The following is a 27,351-nucleotide window of genomic DNA, read 5'->3' on the forward strand; positions in this document are numbered from 1 at the left end:
TTAGTGGTGGACTTGGTAGTGTTAGGTGATGACTGGACTTGACCTTAAAGGTCTTTTCCAACCAAAACAGTTCTCAATTCTAGGTACCTGCTGGTTTCTGGGGTTTAGTAAGTTAAAGAAGGAGCAGAGCTGGTCCTTTGGTTGCTGCTGCTGGCACAGTGAGGTTTGTAGGTGTGATTTCTGGACTGAGAAGTACACACGTGAGGGCCAGATTTCACAGACTATCCCCCAGGCATCACATCCAAAGGAACCACGCTGCTCTTGCTCCCTTCTTTGGGCCACAAATACCACTTCAAATGAAGATACGTACATGGCAATTTCCATGGGGAAATAACCCCAGGAGAATGCTGAGTCAGATAGCACTAACTCCTAGGGGCATTTCTAGGTGCCTGAGTGCATATGGAGCACACAAAGCTACTGGTGAGAGTTCAATGAAAGGCCACCAAGATGCTGAAAGGACTGGAAAGAGCTGGGACTGTTCAGCCTGGAGGAGAGGAGGCTCAGGGGGATCTCATCGACGTGTACAAATACCTGAGGGGAGAATGCAAAGACGACATAGCTAAGCCTTTTCAGTGGGGCCCAGTGTCAGGGCAAGGGGCAATAGAACTGGAACACAGGCAGCACTGCTGTGCTGTGTGGGTGACAAAGCATTGCATAGGCTGCCAAAGACTGCAGTGTCTCCTCTGTGGGGATCTCCCAAAGCCACATGGACGTGGGCCCAGGCACCCTGCACTGGGTGTACCTGCTTGGACAGGGCACATGGACTCCAAGGGTCTCTGTCGACCTCAGTCTGTGTTTCTGTAGCATGGCTGGATGTCCTCGGCAGAGGAGGGAGGAAAGGAGGACAGAGTGCCAGACAGAGGGCTGGCAGAGCCTGGGGAGTACCCAGGCCACGGGAGGTCAGGACAACAGGAAATAAGGCTTCGCCTCACAGCCACGGGCACTGCTGGAGCATGGGGTATCTGCGTAGGGGGATCCCTGTACCATGGGACGGGTGCAGGAGCAAAGAGCACTGCCTGACCTCAAGGAGCACGCTTCAGACGTGTGCAGGCCGGCCGCTCGAGCGTGAAGCCAGCAGCCGCCTAAAAGATGATGAGCTGCTCACAGCCGCAGCCAAGACAGACTCCTCCTAGGGCTGAACTGAGAAAATGTAGGGTAAAGATCAGGAGGAGCTCTGGGCAGGGAGGTGAGGGTGGAGGTGCAGGTGGGACGCGCAGCTGCGTCCTGCGGCAGCACCCGAGGAATGGCCGCCAGCACCGCGGCAGCCGGCTCTGGCAGCGGTGTGAAGGTGGCAGGAGGAAAACCTGGAAGTGACTAGAAGTCAAACTTAAAAAAAAAAAAAGAAGACGGGACATCAGGTTTTTGTTGTTGTTGTTGTTGTTGTTGTCGTTGTTCTCTATATAGTTCGTTATCGTCATCGTGTGATTTTTGTTGGCAGGCTGAATCACAGTTCTTTTAATGCTTGGGGCTGACGGTAAGTAAACGAGAATTAAAGAAAAAAGAAAAAAAAAAAAAAAGAAAAAACGGTGGCTTTTCCAGTGAGGCACACTGTTCAGGACTCACACCGGGTTTCCCCTACAGCTGTTTCTCCGCAGGGCTCACGCAGAGCAGCCCGGCCTCCCACGGCACAGCCATTCGCAGAGCGTGAGCCCAAAGCGCGGCTCCTCCGCGCCGCGCCGCGCAGCTCCACTCCCCCGCGGCGGCTGCCGCCGAGGCTCCCGATTCCGCGTTGCGATTTGCATGCCTCCTCCACTTCCTGCTGCAGAGCCAGTTCTGCAGCCTACCTGGGAGAGGGAGGCAGGCTGTCGTAAAACGAGACAGAAAAAGGAAAAAAAAAAAAATATAGGCCGAGGAGGGAGAGAGCCGGGTGCACGCAGAGCCACGAGCGCGCAGGATTCGCTGCAGCCCCGACCCCGTCCCGCTGAGCTCAGGGCGAGCGTCCCTCAGCGCAAGGTAAGGAGTGCTGAACACACTGCGCTTCTCGGTGTCTGCCTGCAGTCAGCTCTGACCCACTTCTGGCTCTCGGGGGATGGTTCCCACCCCCACCCCCCCCCAAATTTCCCTCCCGTTTTCCCTGCTTTTCTCGCTCTCCCTCTCGTGACTTTCGCAGATGGTCACAACGTGTTTCAGCCATTTCACTGCAGTTTGTTTTGTTTTGTTTTGTTTTGTTTCCTGATCAGGAGAGTTTTTGGGGTAAGCGCTGGAAACGGACACGCCTGGTGTCGAAATGTTGTCCTGCCTCTTGCGTAGCTGCCTGGCAGTGCCAGGTCCCATCCCGCTGCCTCCCTGTGTGGCCCTACAAGCTCAAGGCAGCCTGATGCACTTCAGCACAGAGCTGGGGGCAGCCATGGGGCCATGGGCCTCGGGGTGCCACAGGGCAGCTCCCAGCAGCACCAGACAGGCCCTCAGACCCGCTGAGAGTTGGGGGAGAGTGGGAAGAAAGCAGGTTTCTGGGCCCAGCTAGCGCAACCCTCCACAGTGTTGGTATGGAAACGGTGGGAGTGAGCCGGCGGCACTGCTTTTTAATTAGAGTACAATCAGCTGTGTACAAATGGCTCTGATTTCACACGGTAGCTGTATGTTTCAGGACGTGGGTTTCGAGGGGCTGAGTAGCAAAAAACCACAGGACTGGGCTTTGCTTAGCCACCAGCTAGAGAGCAGAACTGTCTGGCCTCGCACACCCTGCACAGGCTCAGGGCCTGGCCTGGATGCTGCCATCACCTGCACATGTGTGCCTGTCTATCTCACCAGCCCCAGCACCTTCAGGCAGAAAACCTGTTCTGTGGGTAGATCCCATGTGTGCCTGGCTGCTCACTGCTGGGCACAGCTGGACCATGCTGAGCAGGTCCCCGGGAAATGGCCCAAGGCTGCATCAGGTCAAGGAGATTAAGCAGCATTTAGCACTGCAGTGGGTGCGGTGAAGGTGATGGTGTTGGGTCAGGACCTGGGGCCCAAAGTGACACCTGATCCCTCGCTGATGTCCGTTTTTAAACGCTTATTTCTCCTTCATCAAACCCATTCGGCAGTGCCCTCTTCCATTTCAGACGGCTCTGAGTTCCCCTGTGCTGCCTTTATTCATGGGCTGCATACGCTGTGGTGGGGTCAGCTGTTGGGCAGACTGTACTGCTGCCTGTGATACCCTCGTGTTTTGTAGGGCTCATTGAGTACCAGCTATGCTTTGAAGCATAAGTACTTTTTTTTAAAAAAAAAAAAATCCCTTTTTTTGTTTCCTAATCTTTCTAAGGAAAGCAACAAGCATGTGCGATTATGGTGGCTGTTGGTGCCCTTCACCACCACCAGCAGCTTTTGAAGTTTGGCAGAGGGTACACGTCTGTGAGACGTATACATTTCTGCACATTTTGCAAAGCAAATGAGTGAGCGTGAGAAAGGCTGTTATCACGGCAGCTGAGGGAGACATGTCAGGTCCCTGAGTCTTCCCCACAGACTCCCACCACCCACGCACCCAGCAGCCCTTGCTGCAGAGGGCAGAGTGGTTAGGGGCAAGCACGTCAGCCTTCAAGATGCGGAGATGTTCCCTTATTAGGAACTAGAGGCTCCAGCATGAAGTACAAAGCTATAGGAAAACAAGTGTTTGTGGTCCCCAAGGAGACTGGCTCCTCTCAGGGTGGTCTTCCCCTGCAACTTTACTCTGCTGTTCTTGCCTAATGGTTATGTGCTTTTCAGACGTATTGGGGCTGCGGGATATCCCAGTTTGGCGTTTCCGATGATCTCTAGAGGTCCCTTCCAACCCCTATGATTTTGTGATTTGGTGCCTATGGAAAATTAATCATCAGAAATGGGAGGGAAATAATCCCTGGAAAGCGAACACATTTTTAAAATGCCTGTAAGTAGATGTCTAAGATCATTGCAGACATTTTCATATTTCATAAGAATTGGAAAACTAGCAATGAATTCTGCCTGTAGATGAGGCTCCTGCTTGGATGCTTTTTAAGAGTGTTGTGTTTCTAGTTTCTTAGTTCTTGTTGTCTGGAGTTCCTTTTACTCACATTATTGGAGTGTACACTCAGAGAAGTGAGGAGATGCTACTGCTGCAAAACAGAATATTATGTTTGCCAGGTAGGGAGGTGTGGAAGTGTGTTGTCTTGTTTTCCTGGTGTAAGCAGAGTTTCGTGCCATGGCTACAACCGTAGTCAGGATGGAACAGAGGTGATGTTTCCATATCACTTTTCTTCTCCCAGAAGATGTAAAAATAAACTTAATCTGCCCTAGGGAGTTTAAAATCTGGGCTCAGAACATCACATCTTGCTTTGGTCTTGACTGTGGAGGGTACCCAACGGAGAGGATAAGCATCCATGATGACAGTGGCCCAAATTCTTCATGCTGAAGTGAAACTCCTCAGCTTGGTTTTTCTTGGCTGTGTTCATTTAGGTTGCAGACTCAAAACAGCTCCCACATTTCCACTTAGAATGACTTGAGTGGGAAAGGATCTCAAACCAGTCCCAACCCCTGCTGTGGGCAGGGCTGCCACATCTAGCTCAGCTGCCCAGGGCCCCATCTAACCTGGCCTTGAGCACCTCCAGGGATAGGGCACCCACAGCTTCACTGTGCAGCTGTGCCAGCACCTCACTGCCCTCTGAGTAAAGAATTTTGTCCTAATGTAAGCATAACAATTGCTCTTCCTAAAAGGATTTGTCTCTGATTTTGTGAAGAAAGTTGTGTCTGATGTCTCTGTAGAGAAAGCTGTGCTTAACACGATCTACTTACACACTTACACTTATGTGACCCCATCTCAACGTTTGATGCAGTCTTGATGATGCGTGTATCCTCATGACAGCTTGCAAGTTCTGCATCCAATTTAGCCCATCTTACAGATAGATATTTGCAGCTTAAATGATTCACACAAAGTACATAGGAATTGTTTGGAAATGAAGAAATTCCCATCGACCCCCAGCCCTTGTGATAACAAGGTTGCCTTACTCTAAATCCATGTTATTTCAGAAATGTTATGGTTGGTGAATAAAAGAACCTTCCTTTGCCTGCTGTGCACCAAGGAAGGTGAGGTTCCTTTCTCATCCAAATGTTTTCTTTTTTAGTAATGCATGCAAATAGATCTTTGATCAAAAGTGTAGAGATGGCTTTTCCCCTCTCTGGAAGTGGCAGGAGTGCAGATACACTGTGTTGCAGATTTCCTCTGCTGTTTATTCACTGATAGAACTTCTCTAATTAGAAGCAGATCGATGGTTAATATATGCGTTGGAACAATGCATCCTGACAAGCCTGGGGAATAAACAGGATTCCTGATGGATTTTGCAACCAGTGAAGAAAAACTGCAGAGATGGGCCCTGGGCAGCCCCTTGCTTCTTTCAGATGTCTCTTGGAGGAGTTTGGTCCTTGCTTCCACCTCGGGTTGTTCTTAGGTCTGTCCACTCTGGCCTTCAGAAGAGTCTGTTCCCCTCCCCTTTTGCAGCTGTCCAGAGGTGGCTGCCACCAGCCTCATGCGTGTCCCAGGGAGAGGTATTTGCAACTCTCCCTCTGAGAAATGGAAGAACTTCTCAGGGTCTGGGAAGCCTCATGGGAGAACTGGGACATCATTTCTACCTTCAAACCTGTCTCACTGTCTGGTGGGTCACTAGGCACCTACGCAGGAGGATTTTTGCTGATTTGACACACACTGGAGAAGAGCATGCATGAGGAGAGGAAGGAAGAGAAAGTAAGTAGATATTTAAGGAGTTCCCTCAGCATTTCTGAGAGCAGACCAGGCTTGGCCGCTCTATCCCTTTAGGAAGGGCCTCTTCTTTTTATTACAAGCAGGAATATAAGCAAAAGCTCCAGCTGGTTATCAGTAATCTCCTGCATAGTCATCGGTGCAGGGGGTATATTAAATTCTTGAAGCTTCCTGGCAATACTGTGGTCTGACTTGAAGCTGCAGTGTTGTTGGAAATGAGGTCGAGCACGATCCACATTCTCCAGTGGTCTCAGTGCCAGAAAAGGGATCAAGCTACAGGTTTCTTAGGATATTGAAGTATGTTTACCCTAATTCTTCAACACTGGGGACTTAAGCAAGTTATTTTTCTGTCCACTCCTTCACTGTACTTGCAGGATAAGTCCTACAGAAAAGTCAGAGAAGACCTAATGAAGTTGTAGAGCATGGGGCTACATGAAATACTTGGATAATGGGCTCAGCTTTGGATCTTTTTCCAAAAGCCAAGGATCTTCAGTAGTGCAGAAACATCCTGACACACTGTTGTTGGAGAAGGAATGTTTCTGAATCATCTCTACCATTTCCAGCAGTGAAGGGATTTCTCCTGGGAATTCCCATCCAAATGATGCAACTGGAATTGCTTGAAGCATGCAGCATGTCCCAGGGTTAACTTACCCTTGGGGCCGTCTCTACAGACAGAGCTCTGCTGTTCTAACAGCTTCCCGCACCAAGCAGAGCTATTAAGAGAGGAGATCTGTGAAGTCACTGCTCCTCCTTTGCATTGATGTCTCTTCTAACGCCGGCCCAAGGGCCCTCAGTGCCTCCTGCCTCAGCCCCACAGGAGTACTGCCCTTCAGAGGTGTCAAAGTTCAGCCTTTGCTGCTCAGCTCTACTGTGGCAGCAGCTAGGCAAAACAGTGTTTAAAAAGCTAAAAGCTTTTCCAGGGAAACATATAGCAGGTGGAATCAGGTCTCATTTCTGGCTGACCAGATTATTTTTGCTCAGATATTTGGGGTAGTTTTCATAATGTTCAGCTTATGCTGCACAGGAAGGAGATAAGGCAGTCATTTAAACGTTGATCGTTTTAAGAGATAGGGAGGTATTTGCCCTTTTAGAGGGCCAAACTAATAGGAAAAACATCTTAAACTGTTCTGAAGCAAGCCATTTGAAGAATTTGGTAGCTTAATCTCTTAGGTCTTGAACTCCCTCATCTGAAAGGAATAGTCAGTACACCATAAGAAAACTTGAAAACAATGTTGTATCATTTTGCAGATAGCCGTCGTTAACGATGGAACTACAAAGAGGCAAAATGCATGGAAGTTTGTATTCTCCAGAGAAAATTAGTGACTCTTAAATCCCATCTGGCACCTGTGGAAGTCAGTAGAGAGACTTCAGTTTACTTGCCCAAGCTTTGCACTGAGTTCTTGGCTCCTCTGTAGCAAATCTGTTCGTGTCATGGAGCTAAACCAACAGCTTTTGGATAGAGAGGATCTGAATTCAGCATGCTTTCTAGCGTTTTGATCTGACTGTTTCAGAGGCCATTGAAGAAATGCCTTTGTGTATTAGGCCTTGCAAATTAGTTCCTGAAACGCTGTGTTTGTTTGCAGAGTTCTGCCTGCTGGTAAGGTGCTCAGACAACGTGTGTTGTTCAAGGGGAGGAGCCAGACCCAAGTGCCTGCGGTTGAGCTTGCCCTTTCTGAAGAGGAAGCAGCTCATTGGAGCTGCTCAATGAGGGAGTAAGAGTGTACAGTATGATTTGTGCCAGCTGAGCACAGGACCCTGCCTTCTGTCAGAGCAGCAGTGTGTTCGCTGTGCTGGTGTAGCTAATGGCTGCTCAGAGGACTTGTCTACATGGGAAAATTTCCCAATATCATTATGCTGCTATAATTATCCCAGGAAAACTCTCCCTGTGGATGTTCTTATTACAACATAGGATGTGTATCTGGAATCTGTGGTAGATCTTCTGCATAGGTGGGTTTTATGTTACACGGAAGGAGAATATTTACATTGCAGCCCAGTAGCAATTTTTATCCTACTTCCCAATAAATGTTACCCTGAGAGTTTTCTATGCCAGAGGTACTTCCATGGGGGAGTGCACATCACTTGATCTGATCCACACAGACATAAAGCCTAGTTCTCACCCTGTAGAGCAGGGCACGTTCTTTGCTTCTGTAGAGTATGGCTGTGGGAGCCACGGTAAGAGTTGTGCTGCTGCCTTACACCTCTCCGTGATCCTGTTCTTAATGGTGTGGCTATCTGAATATCTTCTTCATTTGAACTTTCTGTTCAAGCTACTGTGTGAAGCTGAATCCTTGGATCACTGAGGTCGCCTCAAACGCATTGCCATTTTGACTTTCCTTACCAGGCTTTCAAGTCAGATTCTCTTGTCAAACATTGTCATTCCCATTGCTTGAGCACTGAGACCATTCTTCAGTAACGATCCTATGTGGGATTTTGGCTTCTTCCATGCAGAAGAAGGAAAACAGCTGGGGTAATGAGTCCCAGACTTGTTTCTGGGTACCCCATTTCAGGGGATAGCATCTGGTGGGAGCAAGCTAATCTCCACCCCCATACCAGAGGATGAAGGTGGCTGCAGAGATCAGCATGCTGACATCAAATGTGCTGATCTATTTCTGTGCCAAAGTCTGGGAAGCAAGGGCTTGGATATGGGAGGCAGAACAGCTGTATCAGGGCATTGCTCTGCTGTGCTTCAGCCTTGGTTGCCTCCAGCTCAGGGTGAAGGACCAGGGTGGTTTCCACTTCCTGCTTGAGCTTCTTCCCCTGCGATATGGCCACAAGTTGCACTGGGGAAGATTTAGATTAGATTTGAGGAACAATTTTTTCTCTGAAAGAGTGGTCAGGCACTGGAATGGCCTGCCTAGGGAGGTGGTTGAGGCACCGTCCCTAGCGCTGTTCAAGAAGCATTTAGATGAGGTGCTGAGGGATTTGATTTAGTAGTTCAGTGGGTAGGGATAGTGATAGGAGGATGGTTGGACTAGATGATCTTGTAGGTCCTTTCCAACCTAATGTTCCTATGAACCTATGATACCCTGTGGCATACAGATATGGAAACCGATAGTGAATGAACATTGTACTTTAAGCTTCTGCTGATTCACCTGTGTACTTCAGGAGTGTAACAAAGCCCTTTCTGAGCAGCCCAACAGGCTGTGTAGAACAGGGAACAGCAAAGAGAAATGAAACCATGCTTGTATTTTCCAAAGGATTTTAGATTCAGCAGTGTTGTTTTGTTCCTACGTAAATGGGATGCTCTGTGTAAGCCTACAATAAGGCTTGTACTTCTCGTTCCAGTCGGTGAGTATAGCAAGAACACATCACTCACCCGTCATTGCTACTGTCATTCTAAGCAAAGGTGGAGTACAGGCATCAGTCATCAGGGATTGTTTGGCTGGGCCAAACTTCCTGACAGTATCCCCAAAGGGAAGGGAGGATTTTGATGTCTGGAGCTCAAGGTAATTCTGAAGAATGAGAAAAAAATAATCCAAACAGTAACCAAAGTCTCTAAATTGTCTTATAATTCTCAATAATTTGAAATAATAACTATGGTATAATAGAATGGTTTAACTGGTTTGATAAAACAAACAGCTACGCTTGGAAACCAGCTGTGGATTTGAAATTGCTCAGCTAGGTGTGCAGTGAAGTTCAGATCCAAGGGATCGGTAAAAAGCTATTATTAGAAGGTCTGGAGTAAAATACAGCACGTGGTTGTATTCCTTGGAATATGCCTGAGCCAAATCTCCAGACTTACACAGCCTTCTCTTTTTTCAGGTGCAGAAATTACCTGTAAGAGACAGTTCACGTGCTTCTTTTTCCCCTTGTCTCAGCAGGAACAGTGAGATTCAGAAATCCCATAAAAGTGTCTGTTTTACAAAATGTGATTTCCAGAACTCTAACCAGCATTCCTTTTCCAGTCTCCGAGATAAAGTTATTTTGGGATTATTGCCTGTGTGAAACTGTACCATGTTCATAGGAGTACTTTCTCTTGTTTTCCAGTTTGCTGGAAAATTCTGACCTTGCAGTACGGCAGTCGACTCCCATTTCTTGTGTGAATACAAAACTGGGAAATGGCCTCTGTGTCAGGTTAGTGTATGTAATGATAACAGTGTGCTAGCTACACTCCAGCTAACCCTCCACTTAATTGCTTTGCCAAAAATTTCTGCCTATCCTTCTAAGAAAAACGTAACTTGAATATAAGGAATGCATACTGCTCTTCAGTAGTCCAGCTCGCAGTCGTTGAGCAGTCACTGACAATAGGCATTTATCTTTCTGGCAGTCAGTCTACAGTGTTTCTTCTCTGGCTTTTTTAGGCACTTTTGTGAGCCGAAGCATACCAGTGGAAGTGGATGAATCCGTGTTGTGTTCCCCATTTCCTGAACCTGCCTCAGAAGAGGCTTCACAGCCTTCTGTAGAGAGCGTGGAGGATGAGGAGTGCCAGAGACCACGTGCCAATCCAGCACGTCTATGCAGGGGGCTGGCATGTCACCAGCTGGCCGCGGAGCCGGACAGCAGGCCATGGTCGGAATATACCAATCCCAATCGATGTGGGCACTTCTGTTCCCCTGGTGAATCAATATTGGAAGCAGTTCATTCCAAGATGCATCTTTTAGCTATGGACAAATCAGGTGTGCAGCCAGGACCACTGCTTTCAGCTGATACCAACTCCAGTAAGTCAGAGCAGAGTTTGTCTGATGCTCCCGAGGACTTATTGGGGGAGAACAACAAAGGGAGTTCGTGGTCACAGCAGCCTTTGGGAAACAGACTCCCAGTGGAGCTGGCAACAGAGGATACAGGCTACAACTCCCAGCCCCAAGACATCATGGGTGTCAGGCACCTGGAGCTCCCCTTACCACTTGTGTCTATGGTGAACCCCCAGGACCTCCCAGGACCACTGATCTCCAGAGAGTTTTTTGGACCTGAGCCTCAGCAGCACCCCAGGTGCCAGTACTTGCCCCATCCCAGCCCCTCTGCACAAGCCCATGGCTTCTGTGGGCACCACTGTCTGGCAGAGCAGCACCTGCACGGCCCATGTAAGTAGCACTGCTTGACCCTGGAGGAGGTTTTCTGGTGGCATTGCAGCCATCATTCACTGAACTGGCATATTCCTACTGTATTTCCTTTGCAGCATGCAATTATTGACACGTGTAAACAATTATTTGCAGTCAATTTCATATTTCCAGGTTTTAGGGTTATTCAGCCAGACCATCTGATGCAGAACCTCTGAGCCAGAAAGTTAAAGAGCTCGCAGTTACTCATCGAATAAAGGCTAACGTTTTTGCCTAGGATCTAGCCGTTGTCAGTCATGCTGAGCATACACAGCCTTCTGCCTGCTGTTATTTCATATTCTAGTCATTTTCTTCCCCCTTGCATCAGTCATTCTGCAGCCTTCTCTACTGACTTAATTCTTGTTGTTTCCCTAGATTTCCTTGTGCCTGCTTGGATCCCCAAGGTTGAGATTTCCTACCAGAATCAGGACAGGTGGTTACCCTTGATCTCTTTAAGCAGTATCTACCAGCTCTGTGACCAAACCAATGCGTGTGTTTTATTTCTGTATGAAAAGAGTGTGACATCCATCAGCCTCATTTTTTCTGTTGTCAGCTGAAATGAAAGCTCATTACTTAAAATGGAGCCCGCTCAGCTGCTGGTGATTGTATCACTGAGCACTGATGTGACTCAGTCAAGATGGGTGTTTTGGCTCTTGGAGGCTGCGATGCAGTTTACAGCCTGCTATTAATTAGTATTCCTTTTCGGTCTCTGAGATTTTTATCTGTTATGAAGTGAGCTTTGAACATCCAACAGCAATATCATTGTTTTCATATAATTTATATTACATTAGGCTCAGGAGACCTTGACCAGTTTGGGGCTCGCTTTGTAATAAAAAGCTGTAGGCCTGTGCTGATAACCCTTCTTTCTTAACCTTCTGTTGACTCCGCAGCATTTATATTACATCTGTTTAAAGAGGTACGCGAGAGTTGGAGTATCAGAGCTGCAGTTTTCACCTCTGATCTCGGCACTCTGGAGCGGGGGGGGGGGCTACAGATGGACTTTCATCAACGGCTACAGCTGAACATTTGCAGAACACCCTCTGTTTTTCTGCCTGAACCTTCTCATTTCAGTTTAGCTTTGAGCAGAAGAGGAGCTGGTTGCACAATACCTATCGCTGTTTACCTCTTCCACATGTGGGCATGGTGAGAACCAGGACATTTACTGAATGAGGTCATTTGTTTCAAAGCAGGAGCTCTCAGAGGCTTTCTTTAAAAAATCACTGGTGTTTCAACCATATCCAGAGGGCAAAAAGAATAAAAGAAACTCAGATGGCTGGAGCAGATTTGGTCAGGACCAAGAAGCTGGCAACTGCACGCCTGTTTCTCACTTGCCTGGTATGGCATAAATCACCTCCTGACAGCTCCTTGTGTTGCAGATAATTGCTGGGCAGTGGCAGCCCACAACAAAGCTGTGCAGTTTGTGTGTTGCAACACGCCTCTCCTGGGCTATGTCAATAGCGTGGATTGTGCCTTCAGGCTCCGAACTGGTTCTGGACACCTGCTATTGGGGGTACAACAGCAAAGCTACCTCTGAAGGCAAAGTAATCCTTGCAGCAATGCTGTGTAACCAGGGACCATTTGTTCAGTTACTCGGATATGAAAGCTGTGTGTGTGAGGGCACGCGTGCCTGACCGTGCTGTGCCTCTGAGCAGTGGTGCTGGCAGCCATTAAAACACTACAGCGTCAGGCATGTCCAAAGGGCACTGGTGAGACTTGCAGCAGCCTAAGAGCCTGCAAACACCGAATCTCCTCGAGCCCTGACAGCTTTTCTAGAGCTGCTCAGGAGGAACCTTTGAGCAGATCCTACACTTTCATTTTTTATTCTTCCAGCCTCTTTCACCCTGTCCTGCTAGAAAATAAAGAAAGGCGCAGGAAAATCTCCTAAAAGAATCCAGCAAATAAGATGTTGCCGACTCACAGAAATCTCTTTGCAATTGTGGGGTTGGTTAGGTGGTTTTAAAGTGCTGGCTTCTGGAGCTGCTTGGCTTCATTATAGCTTTATTTTCTTTTTTTTCCTCCCCATTTTTAAAAACATTAGTCCTGTGGCTGCTAGGAAAAGGAAAGCATGGCACCAAAATAGCTAAAAGGATTTTAAAAAACAATCTAAAGGAGAAAAAAAGGGAGTGTTTGAGCATTGCAGCTTTCAGAGCCAGCTCATAACACCATAATCATGCAGTGTTGATAAGCTGGACTTTGATCTGCGCACTGCAGCTTGAAAGTGTGCAGAGCTGCTGCCTAATGAAAACTGCAGGCAGGAAGACTGAAAAAAGTATTCCCCATTTGGGAAACAACCAGCTTACATTGCTTTCTCTTTCAGTTTATGCCAATGGTTCCACTGGACGTTAGTTATTAAACAGCATTACGTGTACACGGCCAGCAACTGAGATTTTTCAGCATTCCTTGAGCAAAATTGTAACTTTGGGTTTCCCTGCAGCCTCTGAGATGGCAACTGGACCAGCAGCAAGACCTTAAAAGGTCAGCGAGGCAGAACATTCATACGGAGTGGAATAACAAACCGAGAGATTATTTTTTCTCTTTTCATTTACAATAATCACAGTCTGTTTAGCCTTACTGTTGCAAACTGATTTGTTCCAGGATTTTGCATCTGCTTCCATGAGAGTGTTTGAATGATTCATTTTCTCAAGTCGTTGCCAAAGAGAAATTAAAAGATGAAAAAAAAAAGAAAGAAAACCAACAAAAATAAAACCACTGAGCCATCTTAAGCGCACAGCTGCCCTGAATGTTTAACTCAGTTGTCCCAACAGCACAACCCACTGCTGGGACCTGAGCAGTGTCAGATGTGGAAGGGACAACTTCAGACTGTAAATTACTCCTTAGGCTTCCTTCTTTCAGTCTAAGTTTCCTATGAATGCCTCCAAGCTGCTCGGTTTCCTTAGAAATGAAGGAGGATGCGCCTGGAAAGGACTAAACGCAAACTGAAGCAAAAATGTGTTGGCTGAAATGATAGTTGCTGCCTTTATTTTCTCACCTTCCCAGATGGCAGAGCTCCTTACCAGCATTTTGCACATACATCGCAACCGCTCCCTCCTGTTCCCGGGCCCTGTGTGAGAGTGATCCGCCCGGCCCAGCAAGTCATCCCCAATTACTCGAACCTTCGTGCTGCCAAGGGCACTGCTGAACGACCTCCTCAGAGGCTGTGCTCCTCCCCTGGTCCTCCTCGATTCCCGTGAGTATGCTGTGGGGGCTGTGTGCGTTCAGAGCTCCTCTGATTCTCTGGGCTTTGTCCCATAATTCTGGAGCCTTGTAACGTAGCATGCCGGGGGCTGAGGGCTACATGCGAGTTTCCTTTATTTGCTGTTTTACACACAGCAGGGGCCTGACCTTACCCTGAAGGACTTCAAAGCCAGTTACCTGATACGCTGTCACAGCACACCCTGAGACCCATGTGCTAAGGAAGATAAATGCTTGAAGGTTAAGAGATGAGGGGCTTAAAATATTTCAGTTGAAACTTTAGAGCTCTCCTGCTCGAGAGCAAAGGTCAATTTAGAGGCTCACTGCAGACTTCAGCCCTGTGGTGAGCCAGCCTGGGAGCCTCAGTCACTGGCTGTCAGCAGTTTCCTTCTTACCGCTTCAGTAGTGTAGAGAAAAATGGAGAAAATCTTATCTGACACTGATATCTCTCTCCATTGGATTTTGCGGCACGTTCTATGATTTCTCATGTGGTAATAAAATGCATCATATCTAGCACTCTTCAGCTGGGGCTTTTTGACTATTTTTCAAATATTAATTTCCCATGCTTCCAGTCTCACTCCCATTTTAAGTGCATCATTAACAAACAGGAAGCATCACCTATGAAGGGTTCTCCAAATTCAACTGCTGAAGTAAAATTGATGTTGTAGCTATTTGGCACATCTGAAAAACAGACCATTTTTATTTAACTGCCAAAATACTTCAAAGGTGTTAAACTTACAGGCATCCACGTTTGGAAATCGTAGAATGATAGAATCATTAAGATTAGAAAAAGACCTCTAAGATCATCTAGTCCAACCACCACATGTACCCTTTTTTGAACACCTCCCTTGGGCAGCCTATGCCAGTGACTCATCACTTTTTCTGAGAAGAAATTGTTCCTAATACCCAATGTGAACCTCCCCTGCTACAATTTAAGGCCATTACTTCCTTAGCCTATCACTGTTACCTGGGAAAAAAGGCTGACCCCTCCCTCATCACAGCCTCCTTTCAGACAGTTGTAAAGAGCAGATGTCCACATACATGGCATAGTCTTCAGAGAGAACTAGGAGAACAGGAAGGACTGAACAAGACGAACAGCTGAAATACCACACTGCTGTGGTCTGTGAAAAGTGAGGGCTGTAGCAACAGCAGAGATAATTGCATTAAAGTGTTTAAATGAAGACATAGAAACTCTGAGGAACAGCAGATATACTTTGCATTAGTGAAATTTATAATCAGACTCTTAGTATTTGGCATATTTGTTAGGTAAGAAGTGTGGAGAGGACGTGTAAATTAGCCACAAGGCAGTTTTTGTGGCCTTTGATGAGGTATGCCTTGCTTTTCTTGGTGATCTCCAGTGAAAACTAGTCCAGAATATCTGGGGCCTATCCTGTGGCTGCGTTGCTGGTGTTTGTGTGCTGGTTCCAGGAACAGCAGTTATGTGATGGTAATATTTGCCTATAGAGCATTTTGTAACAGAAAACATCTGTACCAGAATGAGTAAACCAGATCTTAATGTGACAACAGAAAACATGCTGTGACCAGACTGTCATCATTCATTTAAGGAAGGCAAGGAAATAAAAGAGAGTGGGCTTGATTGACTAAATATCACTGCCTTGTGGGAAAAAGCCCTCAGAGAAACCTAACACTCATCCAACAGATTCAGTCCAGCAGATTCAAACTACACCTCATGTAAGAATTGGTGTGTATTCTCTTTTCTATTGACGTGAACTGTGAACCCAAAGCATAGTGAGACCAGAACTGCTAAGCTTCCTATAATACTTTTCTTTCTCTGTATTTGTTCAAGTAGAGCAGGTATTAGGCAAGATTGCTGCAGGTCCAGAGCACAGATGCCCACCGTGAGAAACCTTTGTTGGGCCTGCTGTTGCTGGTCAAGTTGAACTTTTTCTCTTTAGCAAAACTTTGAGTTTTGTACAAAAGCTGAAGGACCCCAGGCTGTGTTGTAGCCGGAGTGCACTGTACAACTGTTTTCCTGCTCCTTGTGCCCGATCTCATGTGCAGCACAGGGCATTCTGTGGCTGTGCCATGAGCAGCTGAGTTGTCCTTCAGACAATGGGATGAACTTTTCTTAGCTAGTACACAAAGTTCTTAGTGTGTTACTAAAAAAGAAATAACCTGAAAAGGAGTAATTTATGTCCTTCCTTGCTTTTCTTTGCAGAAACCAGTTGTACAACCAGCTACCTAATGGCCAGCTACCCCAAAAGGCGTGTGGCCCAGATGAAGCATGTTGTTGTCCTTCTGACAATTTTCCGTCTCCAGCTGCTGTCCCAAGACCTCTCAGTAACCCTGCAGCCAAGGGAACTCTGAGAACCAGCAATTTGCCAGAAGAGTTGCGTAAGTGGTTAGCAAATTTGTCCTGTGTGAGATCTTACAGAGCAGCCTGACAGCTTTAGGTGGGAAAGCTCCAGGGGTTGAGGTGGGGGTAACAACATTCAGACACAAAGGCAGTGAGAAAAGAAAATACTGGATGTCATCACATCCGTACGGTGTGAGGATTCATGTCTGGTGGAATGGAATTATTCCCTTGAATCCTTAAAACTTAATTGTCATTAATTGCTTGTTATTTTGTTTACAAAAAAATAAATACTGTTTAGATTATTCTCATGACTTCTTGCTAAACAGAATGTCCCTTTGAGGCAGGAGGCACTGAAGCTTACAGTAAAAGACGACTAATAACAAACAAAGCCCCAGGGATGAAGTATTTCTGCCTGTCCCAAATGAGACAAAAACGCCGTCTCGACCTCTGTTTCTCCCTGACCTGGTTAGAAGAGAGGCCTTTGGGTCAGGAGCCCACAGCAGGGTCAGCACACACTCCTGCTGAGGTGCCTTCTCTGCCTCCAGCCCCTGAAACACTTCCACTGTCCAACTCCTCTAGGAAAGCCAGATCTCAGAAGAGCTGGCTTCCTTCTTAACGCTGGACTGGTTGACCAGTGGAATATACCATAACTAACATCTCTTCATAGCTCTCCTGAGATCTGTCTTCCTTTATTCATCTTTTTTTTTTTCTTTTTTCCCCAATAAACTATGCAGAAAAGCCCCTTTCAGAAACCCACATTATTGCATCTTTCTGGCCTGAATGAGTGAGTTATGACACAAGTTTCCAGTCATGTATAAGTTCCCAGTTTATAAGTTCTCAGAGTCCCTAGGTAAAGGCATTACGTGACAAAATGGCATCATTCAACAGCTGGTGTACCTGACCAGAGAGTACATGGCTCTTTAATTAGTAGAAAACTCCTTCAGTGTTGGCAAAGGCAGTTGAAGACATTGCCATCCTCCGACAGGCTTTCTGGCCTGTCCTACCCAGGAGCTGACACTGCCTTGAGGAGAGGCTGGGCAGCATGCAGGAGGACTCCTCCAGCTCTCAGCTGGAGGTCACAGCCAGATGGCACAAGATGGGAGCTGGAGCTCAACCTCACAAATGCAAAAGGGCTGGGGGAAAAGGAGCTCGGTTTGTATGTTCATTTTGTAAATAATTCACAGACACATATGTGGGCAGTACCCACAGCACGACGGGAAAGGAGGGCTGTGAAAGTTGCACTCTTTGCATGGTGTATTTTAACACATTGCATGTTGGTATGGGCTCTCACTTAGGCAAGGTCTTCATAACCTATTCTGTGGACACAGCGGTGGAGGTCATGAAATTCGTGAACTTCCTGCTCGTAAATGGATTTCAAACTGCTGTAAGTATACCTTCTGGAGAAAATGACAGCCAACCCGAGGGGAAAAGAGGCATTTTGTAAAAAAAGTAGAGGGCACACGTGTTCCATTTAAATGCTTTTCTGTTTATCATTGTATTTTGTAGATTAAGGGGGCCACAAATGAAAGGAGCTGGCCTGGGTTTTAAAAGTTGTAACTTAATGATTTGTCATTTCATTTGCTCTTGTTTTAACTGAATTCTATGCTTTGAAATGTCTTTTAATAACGACCCTGGAAAATTCCATTTAGTGACACCGGATGGGCAATAATAGGAGGGTTTTTTTGCGAGCTATTCCATTAACATCGTCTCATATTTGATCTGAAATACCAATATTAAGAAAGGTCAGTTTTCACGTTCATCTCATCCTAGAGCCTTTTCTGAGATGCTGTTACATCGTTGGTCCTACAGATGTGAATACCCTTCTGCTAAAAACAGACCTGAAATTGGTGCATTTCACACGGCTTAATGAAACAGTCCATCCCATAGTTTCTTTGCTTTGTTACACTTTTAAAAGGGATTCAGAACTCACTGGCCTGAAATGTCTGTGTCCTACTGTCTGATCCCATAAACCTTCCAGATTTTCATTTAACCTCTTGTGAGTTGGCTTCTTTGTAACTACCCCCACTAAAGGAACGATCCGTAGAGGCTCTCGTATTCGGCATTCGTCAAGATCTTGATTCATATTTTCCTATTTCAAGCACATATGCTATCTGACCCCTCAACCTTCACTCTGGCTTCAATTCAGGAAAGCATTTAAGCAAGTGGCTATCATTATACTGAATGAAACTCAGTGGGGGTTTTGCCCACGCTTATTTAGTTTTGTGAATCAAAGAATTTTTCTGGAGACTGAAATTGTACTCCTGTCCAGCAGTTGTGTGCTATGGCCAATTCATAAGAAAGCTGTGGGCATCACGGAGGTACGGAGCGGAAGGCTCATTAATAGCACCTCTGTTGGACAGGCAGTTCTTGGTGCATGCTGTAGAAAAATAAATACAGCAAAATGGCCCCAAAGCAGGGAAACAAATATGTTGGGCAGAAAAAAACAACCCTTGAGAGTGGAACGTAATTCTTCTGTCACAAGCTTGGAGAAGGTAATAATTGCTCTATTGGTCACGGTCATTGACTGCCGGTTTCTGGGCTTACTGAGCGTGCAGGGAAGTGAGCAGTGATGGTTGTATTCAGGTCCTCCATCTCTGTGCTCAGTCTAAAGCCTGGATTCCTGCACCCAGTGTCAGTGACCCAGCTGACCTCCCAGCTCACATGCTGAAAATTCAGTGTAATATGAAGTTAAAACTTGACACTCGGTATATATCCTTGCAGCCAGGAAGCAGTGGAGCTTTGCAGCTATGCAGATAGAGAAGGTGGGCAGCTGCCTACCTTTCTGAGATGTTTATAGAGGAAAAATAAAATCCAGTTCATGCATTTTCAATATCTAATATACACCAGCATAGGTTGTTTCTTGTTCCAGTAAGCAAAAACGCTGGGAATGTGGGGGCTGGCACAATTCTGGACTGCAGGGAGAAGGAGAGAAGTTGTACATTGTGTGTATGCATTTGTGTGCATGTGATGTTTCCTTCCTAAGGAAAGCAGGCATGAATGCTAGAAGCTAGCAGAAGAAGCAGGCACCTGGGAGCTTTTTCAGTGGCACCAAATGGGGAGGAAAGGCAAAAGGATGCTCACCACAGACTTTCATTCTCTTGCAGATCGATATATTTGAGGACACAGTACGAGGTATTGACATCATAAAGTGGATGGAACGCTACCTAGGTGATGTATGTAAAGGCAATTTAACCTTGTTCTCAGCAGAGGTGACCTAAGGAGAATGGTTGAATTATTGTAATAGTAACAGGAACTAAATTAAAATGCAGGATCCCACTCTGCCCTTCCCTGCTCCTGCTGAAATGGCAGAGACCTGTGATAAAGGGCACAGGCAAATTTCACTCATTCCTGCTTAAGATCCCAAAGCTTTTTCTTTAAGAAATTAATTCCTGGCATTCCTCCCAAATTCCAGTGCTGGCTGTTACATTGAGCCTGAAGCTGCTATTGGACAAGTTGTTCCTCTATCTAATTTTTAAATAGTGTGTTTCACCTGCATGGTGCATGGTTAAAATTGTTTCTGTATTTTGTCCCAGGCTGCACAGTATGGCTCACATTCATGCTGCTTCTCACCTTTAGCTTCTGTTATCTAAAACATGGGAGGGTTTTTCTGGATCAACCGTCTTATATGTAAACTGGAATTTTGCATTCTGTTAGTCAGATGATGGGTTTGCTCTCATCATTTTGTGTCAGTATAAGCAGTAAAATTTACATTGCTGCCTGTGCAGTCTCTCACAGCAGCTTTGGAAGTTCAAAGGAGCAGAAAATGTGTATCTCCTCTAGGATCAAACCAGGTGGGCCCAGTACAGCAGCACAGCTGGACACAAACCACTTGTTTTGTGACTTGATGTCTCACCATGGGATGGCTTCCTTCAGTTCCCCCCTTGCTGGAAAGCTACCAGGCCTCTAACTCATGGCCCGGGAACAGGGTGACATAGTGCTTGGTTCTCCCCAGCCTGAGGGAAGAAACTCAATCTTCCCAGCCCAGCACTGTTTCCCTTTAAGGATTCCAACAGATCACCTTAGCTCAAATGCATGACCATGCAGGCACGGTGCCTGCTGCGTGCACAGCCAGCCTGGGGGCTCCACTGTGGCAATGGAGCCATGCATTTTGAGACTTTGGCTAGGACAAATCAGGCTTGAACTCACCGTGTATAATTGAGGTATTGAAACTGGACACCACAGTGAATTTGGTTTTGCCAAGAACATCATTAACACTTAAAACACAAACTGGCAGAACTCCCGTGGGACTCCTGCACAGTCAGTAGGAGAAACCGGGATGCACAGAGTGCAGTTCCCCTTGCCATGTGTGGCTGTCCCCCCGTGGAAATGTCCATTTTCCTGCTCTGACTGCAGAGGCAGTTTCCATCTTCTAAACCTTTACACGCATTAGCAAGGAAGGACTCCTTGGGCACAAGCAGGGGGATGTGTGCACCCAAGAATGTCTCTGCAAACCCTCAACATCTGTAAGTGCTTACATGCACGTCAGGGAGAAGCAAAAGTAATTCTGGAGTACGTTAAGTCAGTGTGAGGGATAATGGCTCTTTACTGTTTTAGACCCTGTGGTGGGGCAAATTCCCTTGATATTGCACAGAAGGAAAGAGTTAATTAGGTGCCAGGCTGACTGAGAGCCACATACTTGGAAGCCTTACAAAGCCTGATGTGGCTGGGATAAAAGACAGGCTCTAGGTAAACAAAAGTAGGAGGCTTTCATCTGCTGGACCTCTTCACTGGCCCACCATTAGGGAGGAGAGAGATTTCCCAGATAGGAAGGACAGCCTCTCTGTGGAAACATGAGATCAGTGGGGGCCAGGGACTGAACGGGTCACAGCATGGGCGAGGAGCGCTGCTTTCAGCCCAGAGCAGGGAGGGATGGAGCTGCCAAGTACCCCTAGCCCTGCGCAGGCCTCAGCCCAGCTCACTGTAAGGGGGCAGGCAGGAAGAGTCCATGTGACTGAAGGCCCCAGGTGCAGTTTCTACAGGCAGCCGCCTTCAGTGTCTATGTACAGAAGGCCGTGGCTGAAAAGACGCACTTCTATGTGAGCTGTTGGAAAACATTAGAAGATAACTTTTCTGTGTATGCACATACACACTCTGCGCTGATAAAAAGTAGCTTTTCATTACGGGATTCCAACTGGAAGCTGGAAGCTGCTAATATATCTCCTGCCATTTGGTTTTCCTATATTATGTGGTCTTGAGAAATAAAGAGGAGAACGAGCGTCTGAGTTCTCCTGCGTTTCCTGCCAGAATGAATGAGATCCTCTCACGTTCGCCAAGAACATAAAGATCACTTAAAACACAAACTGGCAGATTTCCGATCTGCCTCCACCAAACACACTGCATTTCCCAATTTCATAAAAGTGCTTTTCTCCCTAACAGAAGACGGTGATGATAATCATAGCAATCAGTCCAAAATACAAACAGGATGTGGAAGGGGCTGAGTCCCAGCTGGACAGGGATGAACACGGCTTACATACTAAATACATCCACAGGATGGTAAGCAAGGACGTACATTTGCTGCTTTACAAAGGCTCCATCTCTTCTTCTCGAAAGACAAATCTGTCTCCAAATGGCAGGTTCTTTGCTTTGTTTTCACTAATCCCCATAGTTAAACACCCCCCTTTGGAATTCATTAATCCTCCCTCTCATCAGCTCCGTATGCTCATTAACATCTGCTAAGAGGTTCAAGAAAGAAAAATCCTATTAAACACGCACATCTCATTCTTCCATATTCTTTATTGTTCCACGTTTTTTTCTTCCTTCACCTTCTCGAGCCGATGCAGCCCTGCCGTACAGCTCTGGGCACAGCCTTATCTAATGCTCCCTGACCTTTCTTCCTGTGAACCAGTCCCTATCACTTCGTATCGCTTCAGCCATCCCGTAACTGGGGTCTTCTCTGGGGCAGCACTAAAGCTGGCTGAAACACAGGGTTGGGGGGCAAAGAAAGGCCAGAGCTGCAGAGGGAAGGCCCTGGTGATGCAAGGTGGCAGGGAGCTGCTGCAGGGTATGAAACCTATCTCTGTAATGTGCTAGGAAGCCCAGAGTTGTGCACAGAGCCACGCAGTTCATCCTTTCTCCTTGGGTTCGCAGTTTCCCTCCTTTCTCATTCCAGGCCCAGTTTAATCCTGCAATCCCGCTTCTCTTCACTGGCACCAACAGATGAGCTCACAGCAGAACTGTACTCTTCTCACTGTCTCTGGGAATCTGCCTCATTGTGCAACTGTCTTCAGGACACGGGGATGGGCCAAGCCCCGGCTTAGACAAGGAACTGGGACACAGGGGACAGGCTTGGACACAGAGAGTGAACGGGGGTCTTAAGCTAAGCTTCGTTGGTTCTAGAGGGATTTCATGGGACTGAAACTGCAGCTAAAACCACAGTTATTTCGTATCACAGAAGTAAATGCTCAAATGCTGACAGATCTTTCCTGTATTCTTCCCTTTCCTGTATCCTGTAGTAAAGAAGAATCAGATTAAGTGGCCAAACAAAACGATACCCAGAGTCCACCAGCATTAGATCAAATCACTTAAGAGAAGAGCAGTTTAAGTAAGCAACGAATGTTTTTATGCATAGGATTCAGCTGCATGCAAAGACAAAGCAGCGCAACCTTCATCACAATAAATCTGGCTGTTTGTTCTGTTGTAGATGCAGATTGAGTTCATACAACAAGGGAGCATGAACTTCAGATTCATCCCTGTGCTTTTCCCAAATGCCAAAAAGGTAACATACACGCGTGTATATGCATTTGTCAGATCATTAGGCACACACTATTTTGATCTCGGAGCACCAGAAGACCTTAGAAACAAAAACTCCTTTTCTTGGTTCCTAATATCCCACTGGTAATATTCCAGCTGTATTTTACTTGAGAAGTTTACGGTTTTATGTACACACAAATAAAAGCATTTCATCCGCAGTATAAATCAGTACATAAACGTATTTCTGATGATGAAGTAGAACTCCAATTGTCTCGAGCATTGAAAGAATTTCAATGGAGAGAGACCGTCCATCCAGCAAGCATGCTTTTTCTATTAACCCTTTTATAATTTTGTCCAGATGTAATGCCGACGAGTGGGGTGGGGGAGATTTATGGCTGATGTGAAGTGAGGATCTGGAAAAGGGTGGGTTGAGAATATAAAAATAAAGAGGATCATAAATATTGAAGTGCTAGACCACTGCTTGAACTTTGATGGGCCCATCAAAGGCGAACAGTAAGGTTTTTTAGGACTTGTCGTTTCGTTTGCCTTCCTTACTGATTCATTTGAGAGGAACAAGTTCATAAGGCAGTAGGTTCAGGCAATAGGTTCCCTTACTTTCCTCATGCTGAGAGAACCTGCTGGATTTTTACAAGGCCTGAAAAGGTAAATGGCTTCAGTTATCGTTGAGAAATGGCATTCTTCCTCAGGCTTGTAATGGATATTCCTGTTGGCTTTTCATCACTAAATAGTGTGTGTGCTGCTTGGGTGGCTGTCACATTATCTGTAGCTACAGCTGCGTTTTGGAGGAGGGATTTCAGATTCTTTATTTGGGTGCCCAGAGTTTGCATCCTAGCATTTCTACAGTATGGTCAGAGTGAGTGTAGGGCTGCGAAACCTCACAGTACTTGTGGATTTTAACGTAACGTAAGCTCAGAAGCTTGAAAGCTTGTGAGATTCTTTGGCATGAGTGTTACCCCTGGTATTTTATGTCATTCTGCTTCCTTCACGACCACTGTTGGTCTGTTACTTGCATTAACTGTGCAGGTGGGAACTGAGCAGACCAGAGGCAGTGTCTGGTTTGGTGTTCTGGGTCAGCCTGGGGGCAAAGGGCAGGGCTGCTCCTGGCCTCAGGGGCTCCTGGAATGAGCAGCCCGCAGCCACTTGGCACAGTGACTTTGGTGCCACAGAGACAGTTGGCACACAGGATGCTAGAGCCTTCTTTGGGCCCCAGGGCAGACACAAGAACAATAAACTTACATTAGTTTTGGCTGAATGTCATGCGTCAAAAGCTTATTTAGCATATAGCAGCAGCACTCGGATAGTGAACGAGGAATTTCCAGGGCTGGTTGATTCAGCTGCTGCTATCAAAGCAGCAGTCCCCAGGCAGCCTTCCTGCCTGTCACTCCGCAGTCCACATCACCCTTCAGCTTTTCCAAGGTTGCCTGTCTCAGCTGAATTACATGGAGCAGCACTTTCTGTCGCTGTTCGGGCTTGGTCTCCTTGCTCACGCTTGTCTTTGGTGGACCCCTGCCTCCCATCTCACTAGTTAGTGGAAATGTGAGGATTTCCAAGGACAGCTGAGGTGGTGGGTACTGCAGCCCCAGGGGCTTGGACACACTGCAGTGACACAGGCAGCCAGGGTTAGATACCACTGCTTGTACCATCCCAGGGGTGAAAAATGCCATATACAGTCAGAACCATGGAACTGTAGGGGTTGGAAGGGACCTCTAGAAATCATGGAGTCCAGCCCCCTGCCACAGCAGCTCCCTAGCCCAGGTTGCACAGGTAGGCGTCCAGGCAGATGATTCATACCCTCCCCTTTTCTCTACACGTTCATGTACTGTTGTAGCTGGCAATGGGAAAGAGCAGAGAAGCAGTTTGGGAGCTTTCATTTGGGGATGTGGTTACTGGATGAGTTAATCTCATCTGAAGTACATCATAAAGCACTGATGGTATGTGAAAGTTAGCTGACCTTCAACGGGAAAGGGTCTGTGTGAGCCAAAGAATGTTCATCAGGAAATTGAATAATGAGGGGAAAAAACATGACACACAGTTAAGGTGGAACTGGTATTTCCAGCTTCCCATCACACACTGATAGAGGAAACATGGGTCTTGCTGGTTCAGGGCGTGCATCAAGCCAACCAACACTAATGTCCCTCCTTGGTTTGGTCACCACGGACTGGAACACTCAGCTGTGAGTGCCCCATGACTGCTGCTGGCAGAACTGTGAGCAGAGCTGCTCCAAGGCAGCCAGCACGGCTCAAACCAGGTTCCATAACACAGCCCGAAATGCACGGCCCTGCCCTTGGCACTAACACACTCTGCCCTGTTCTTATTACATTGATACATAACGTTATCAAACACTCTTCCTGCAGTGCTCAGAATTTCCTCCCTGCTTACAGATACAGATCTGAATTTGAACCAGATACTGTGAACAGCTGCTGTCACGTGCTGAGGAAAGAGCTGCAGCTTGACGGATTCCCCTTCTCATTTTCTCTGCTCTCTCTGGACCCAAATAACACACCTCCCCTGCACACCTCCAACGTGTTAAGATTGCTGCCTGGGTTGATGAGTATCAGTGTACCAGCTTCACTGAGGAGGACACTCAAAGCAATTGGCTGTATGGCCAGCTCTGGCAGACAGCCCGCAGCGTGTCTCTGGGCACAGAGTGCCTCTGTTGTTACATCCCCACTTGCCAGGTTCTTACCATCCATTTCTCACACTAATTTCCATCTTTCCAAGCTTAACTAATGATTTCCCATGTGGACTTATATCACATGCTTTGCCAAATGTGCTGGGTATGCTGCATCTCCTTCCTCCAAAAAATGTAGTTTCTCATCAAAGAGAAGTAGAGGTTTCATTTGGTAAGCCTGTGCTGGATTTTGTCACAGCTCCCTGCTAAATAATAGGTCCACAGGGCAAGCACTAGATGCCTTGGCTGCTCGTTGCTTACCTTAGAATCACAGAATGACCGAACCCTGTGAACTGAAGGGACCTTTGAGGGTCATCTAGTCCAACTCCGCTGAAGGAACTTTACCTGCTTGCTTTACCTGCTTGCTCACTGTGGCTTCATGCCGGAGCCTCCAGCAAGGGCTCTCCTAAAAGAAATGTCCGTCTAAACAGTGGGCATGAGCTGGTTTTGGTAAAGGGTCAGCCCCTGACCCTGTTTTAATTAAGGATAAGGATACAGCCCTCCTCCTCTCCACATCCACAGTGTTCATGTGGAAACCTCCCAGGCTATGAAGACATGGGAACGCAGGTCCCAGCTCCATGATGCTAACAGGCACCGGAAGTGACACATCAGGAGTGGGGAGGTTGGCCCTGCTCATCTGGAGCTGTGTTAGCCTCCCCTCACACTCAGCACTGACCTCGGGACGTGGCCAGAGGACACACAAAGCAGCACAAGGGCACGGGGCTCAAGAAAAGCACTGGGATGAGAGGAGCTTCCCTGTGGATTCTTAGGGTTGAACACGTGTAGATCCTTCGGCAGCTAAGGGGGAAACATGGTAGGGGCACCTAAATGTGCCCTTCTCTCCTCAGTGTTTATTTTCAGGAGCGCTTTGAAGCCTGCCGTTGAGATCAGAATCCCTTTGAAATATGGTGAAATCAGCCAACATGATGGCAGTAAGGAAAGAGAGACAGGCAAGCTGTGAGATCGTACAAAGTTCATTTATTTAGGAACCCAAATACAATTCCAAAGCCAAATTAAAATTACTTGTTGTTACAGAAAGTGTCTAGAACAGACAAAATGAAATCTTGCTTGGCAGAGTCTAACAGAATCTGCAGAATTCTGGTACAGATTCAGGAGGGCTTGTGGGATTTCACTTCTGTCCTGTTTTTCAGGAGCACGTGCCTACTTGGTTGCAGAACACTCACATTTATAACTGGCCGAAGAACAAGAAGAACATCCTCCTGCGGCTGCTGAGGGAGGAGGAATACGTTGCTCCTCCAATAGGACCTTTACCAACACTCCAGGTTGTGCCATTATGAAGATGATCTCTTCAAGAGCACGAGAAGCAGTTGTGAAAGGGTTGCTTTTGGCAGGGAGCCAGCACTCTTCCAGATGGCTCTTTCCGATGACAGAAGACACTCTTTCTGCTTAAGGAATGGGTTGTCTTGGGTAGCTCAGGCTCAGCCTTGTTTCCACCACATCAAACGTCTATTTCTAAGCTGATGGGGGCAGAACTCTTTTCTCCTGGGTTTTTAAAAAACCTGCAAATGGAACCAATGTCCAACTTGATTCTAACATCTGTTTTTAACGTATCCCTTTATTATTCGATGCACCAAACAAATACCAGAAATAATGTTGCAATAAGTGTAAAATACAAATTACATCCTCCTTTTTTTGCTCGGGGGTTTCTTCATAGACATCCCTGCCTTGTACAGCATTATCAGGCAGTTACTTTGTACATGCACTATGAAATATATTT

At 46.7% G+C, this 27,351-nt stretch overlaps 1 protein-coding gene across 2 annotated transcripts; it reads left to right on the plus strand.

Moving 5' to 3' along the window:
* Window positions 1–1,536: 1,536 nt before the first annotated feature.
* On the plus strand, window positions 1,537–26,935 carry TRAF3IP2 (TRAF3 interacting protein 2). Of its 2 annotated transcripts, XM_065734980.1 has the most exons (10): window positions 1,537–1,953; window positions 9,674–9,760; window positions 9,988–10,707; window positions 13,720–13,909; window positions 16,094–16,269; window positions 17,527–17,615; window positions 19,336–19,404; window positions 21,608–21,724; window positions 22,872–22,946; window positions 26,765–26,935. In XM_065734980.1, the coding sequence occupies exons 2-10, from the start codon at window positions 9,745–9,747 to the stop codon at window positions 26,909–26,911; spliced, it is 1,599 nt and encodes a 532-aa protein (XP_065591052.1). In that variant the 5' UTR covers window positions 1,537–1,953; window positions 9,674–9,744; the 3' UTR covers window positions 26,912–26,935. The 2 variants fall into 2 exon arrangements, with proteins under 2 accessions (XP_065591052.1, XP_065591061.1); XM_065734989.1 differs by lacking the exon at window positions 19,336–19,404 and having other exon boundaries at window positions 26,765–26,917.
* The last annotated feature ends 416 nt before the right edge of the window (window positions 26,936–27,351 follow it).

This window comes from Cyrtonyx montezumae, unplaced genomic scaffold (assembly GCF_038088225.1).
Source record: "Cyrtonyx montezumae isolate F1298 unplaced genomic scaffold, pur_monq_1.0 scaffold_0, whole genome shotgun sequence".
NCBI lineage: Eukaryota > Metazoa > Chordata > Aves > Galliformes > Odontophoridae > Cyrtonyx > Cyrtonyx montezumae.

Coding starts and splice junctions, on each gene's coding strand:
- TRAF3IP2 (XM_065734980.1), top strand. Junction 10,708..13,719: donor GCAGCACCTGCACGGCCCAT/GTAAGTAGCACT, acceptor TCACCTTCCCAG/ATGGCAGAGCTCCTTACCAG. Junction 19,405..21,607: donor TGGAACGCTACCTAGGTGAT/GTATGTAAAGGC, acceptor TCTCCCTAACAG/AAGACGGTGATGATAATCAT.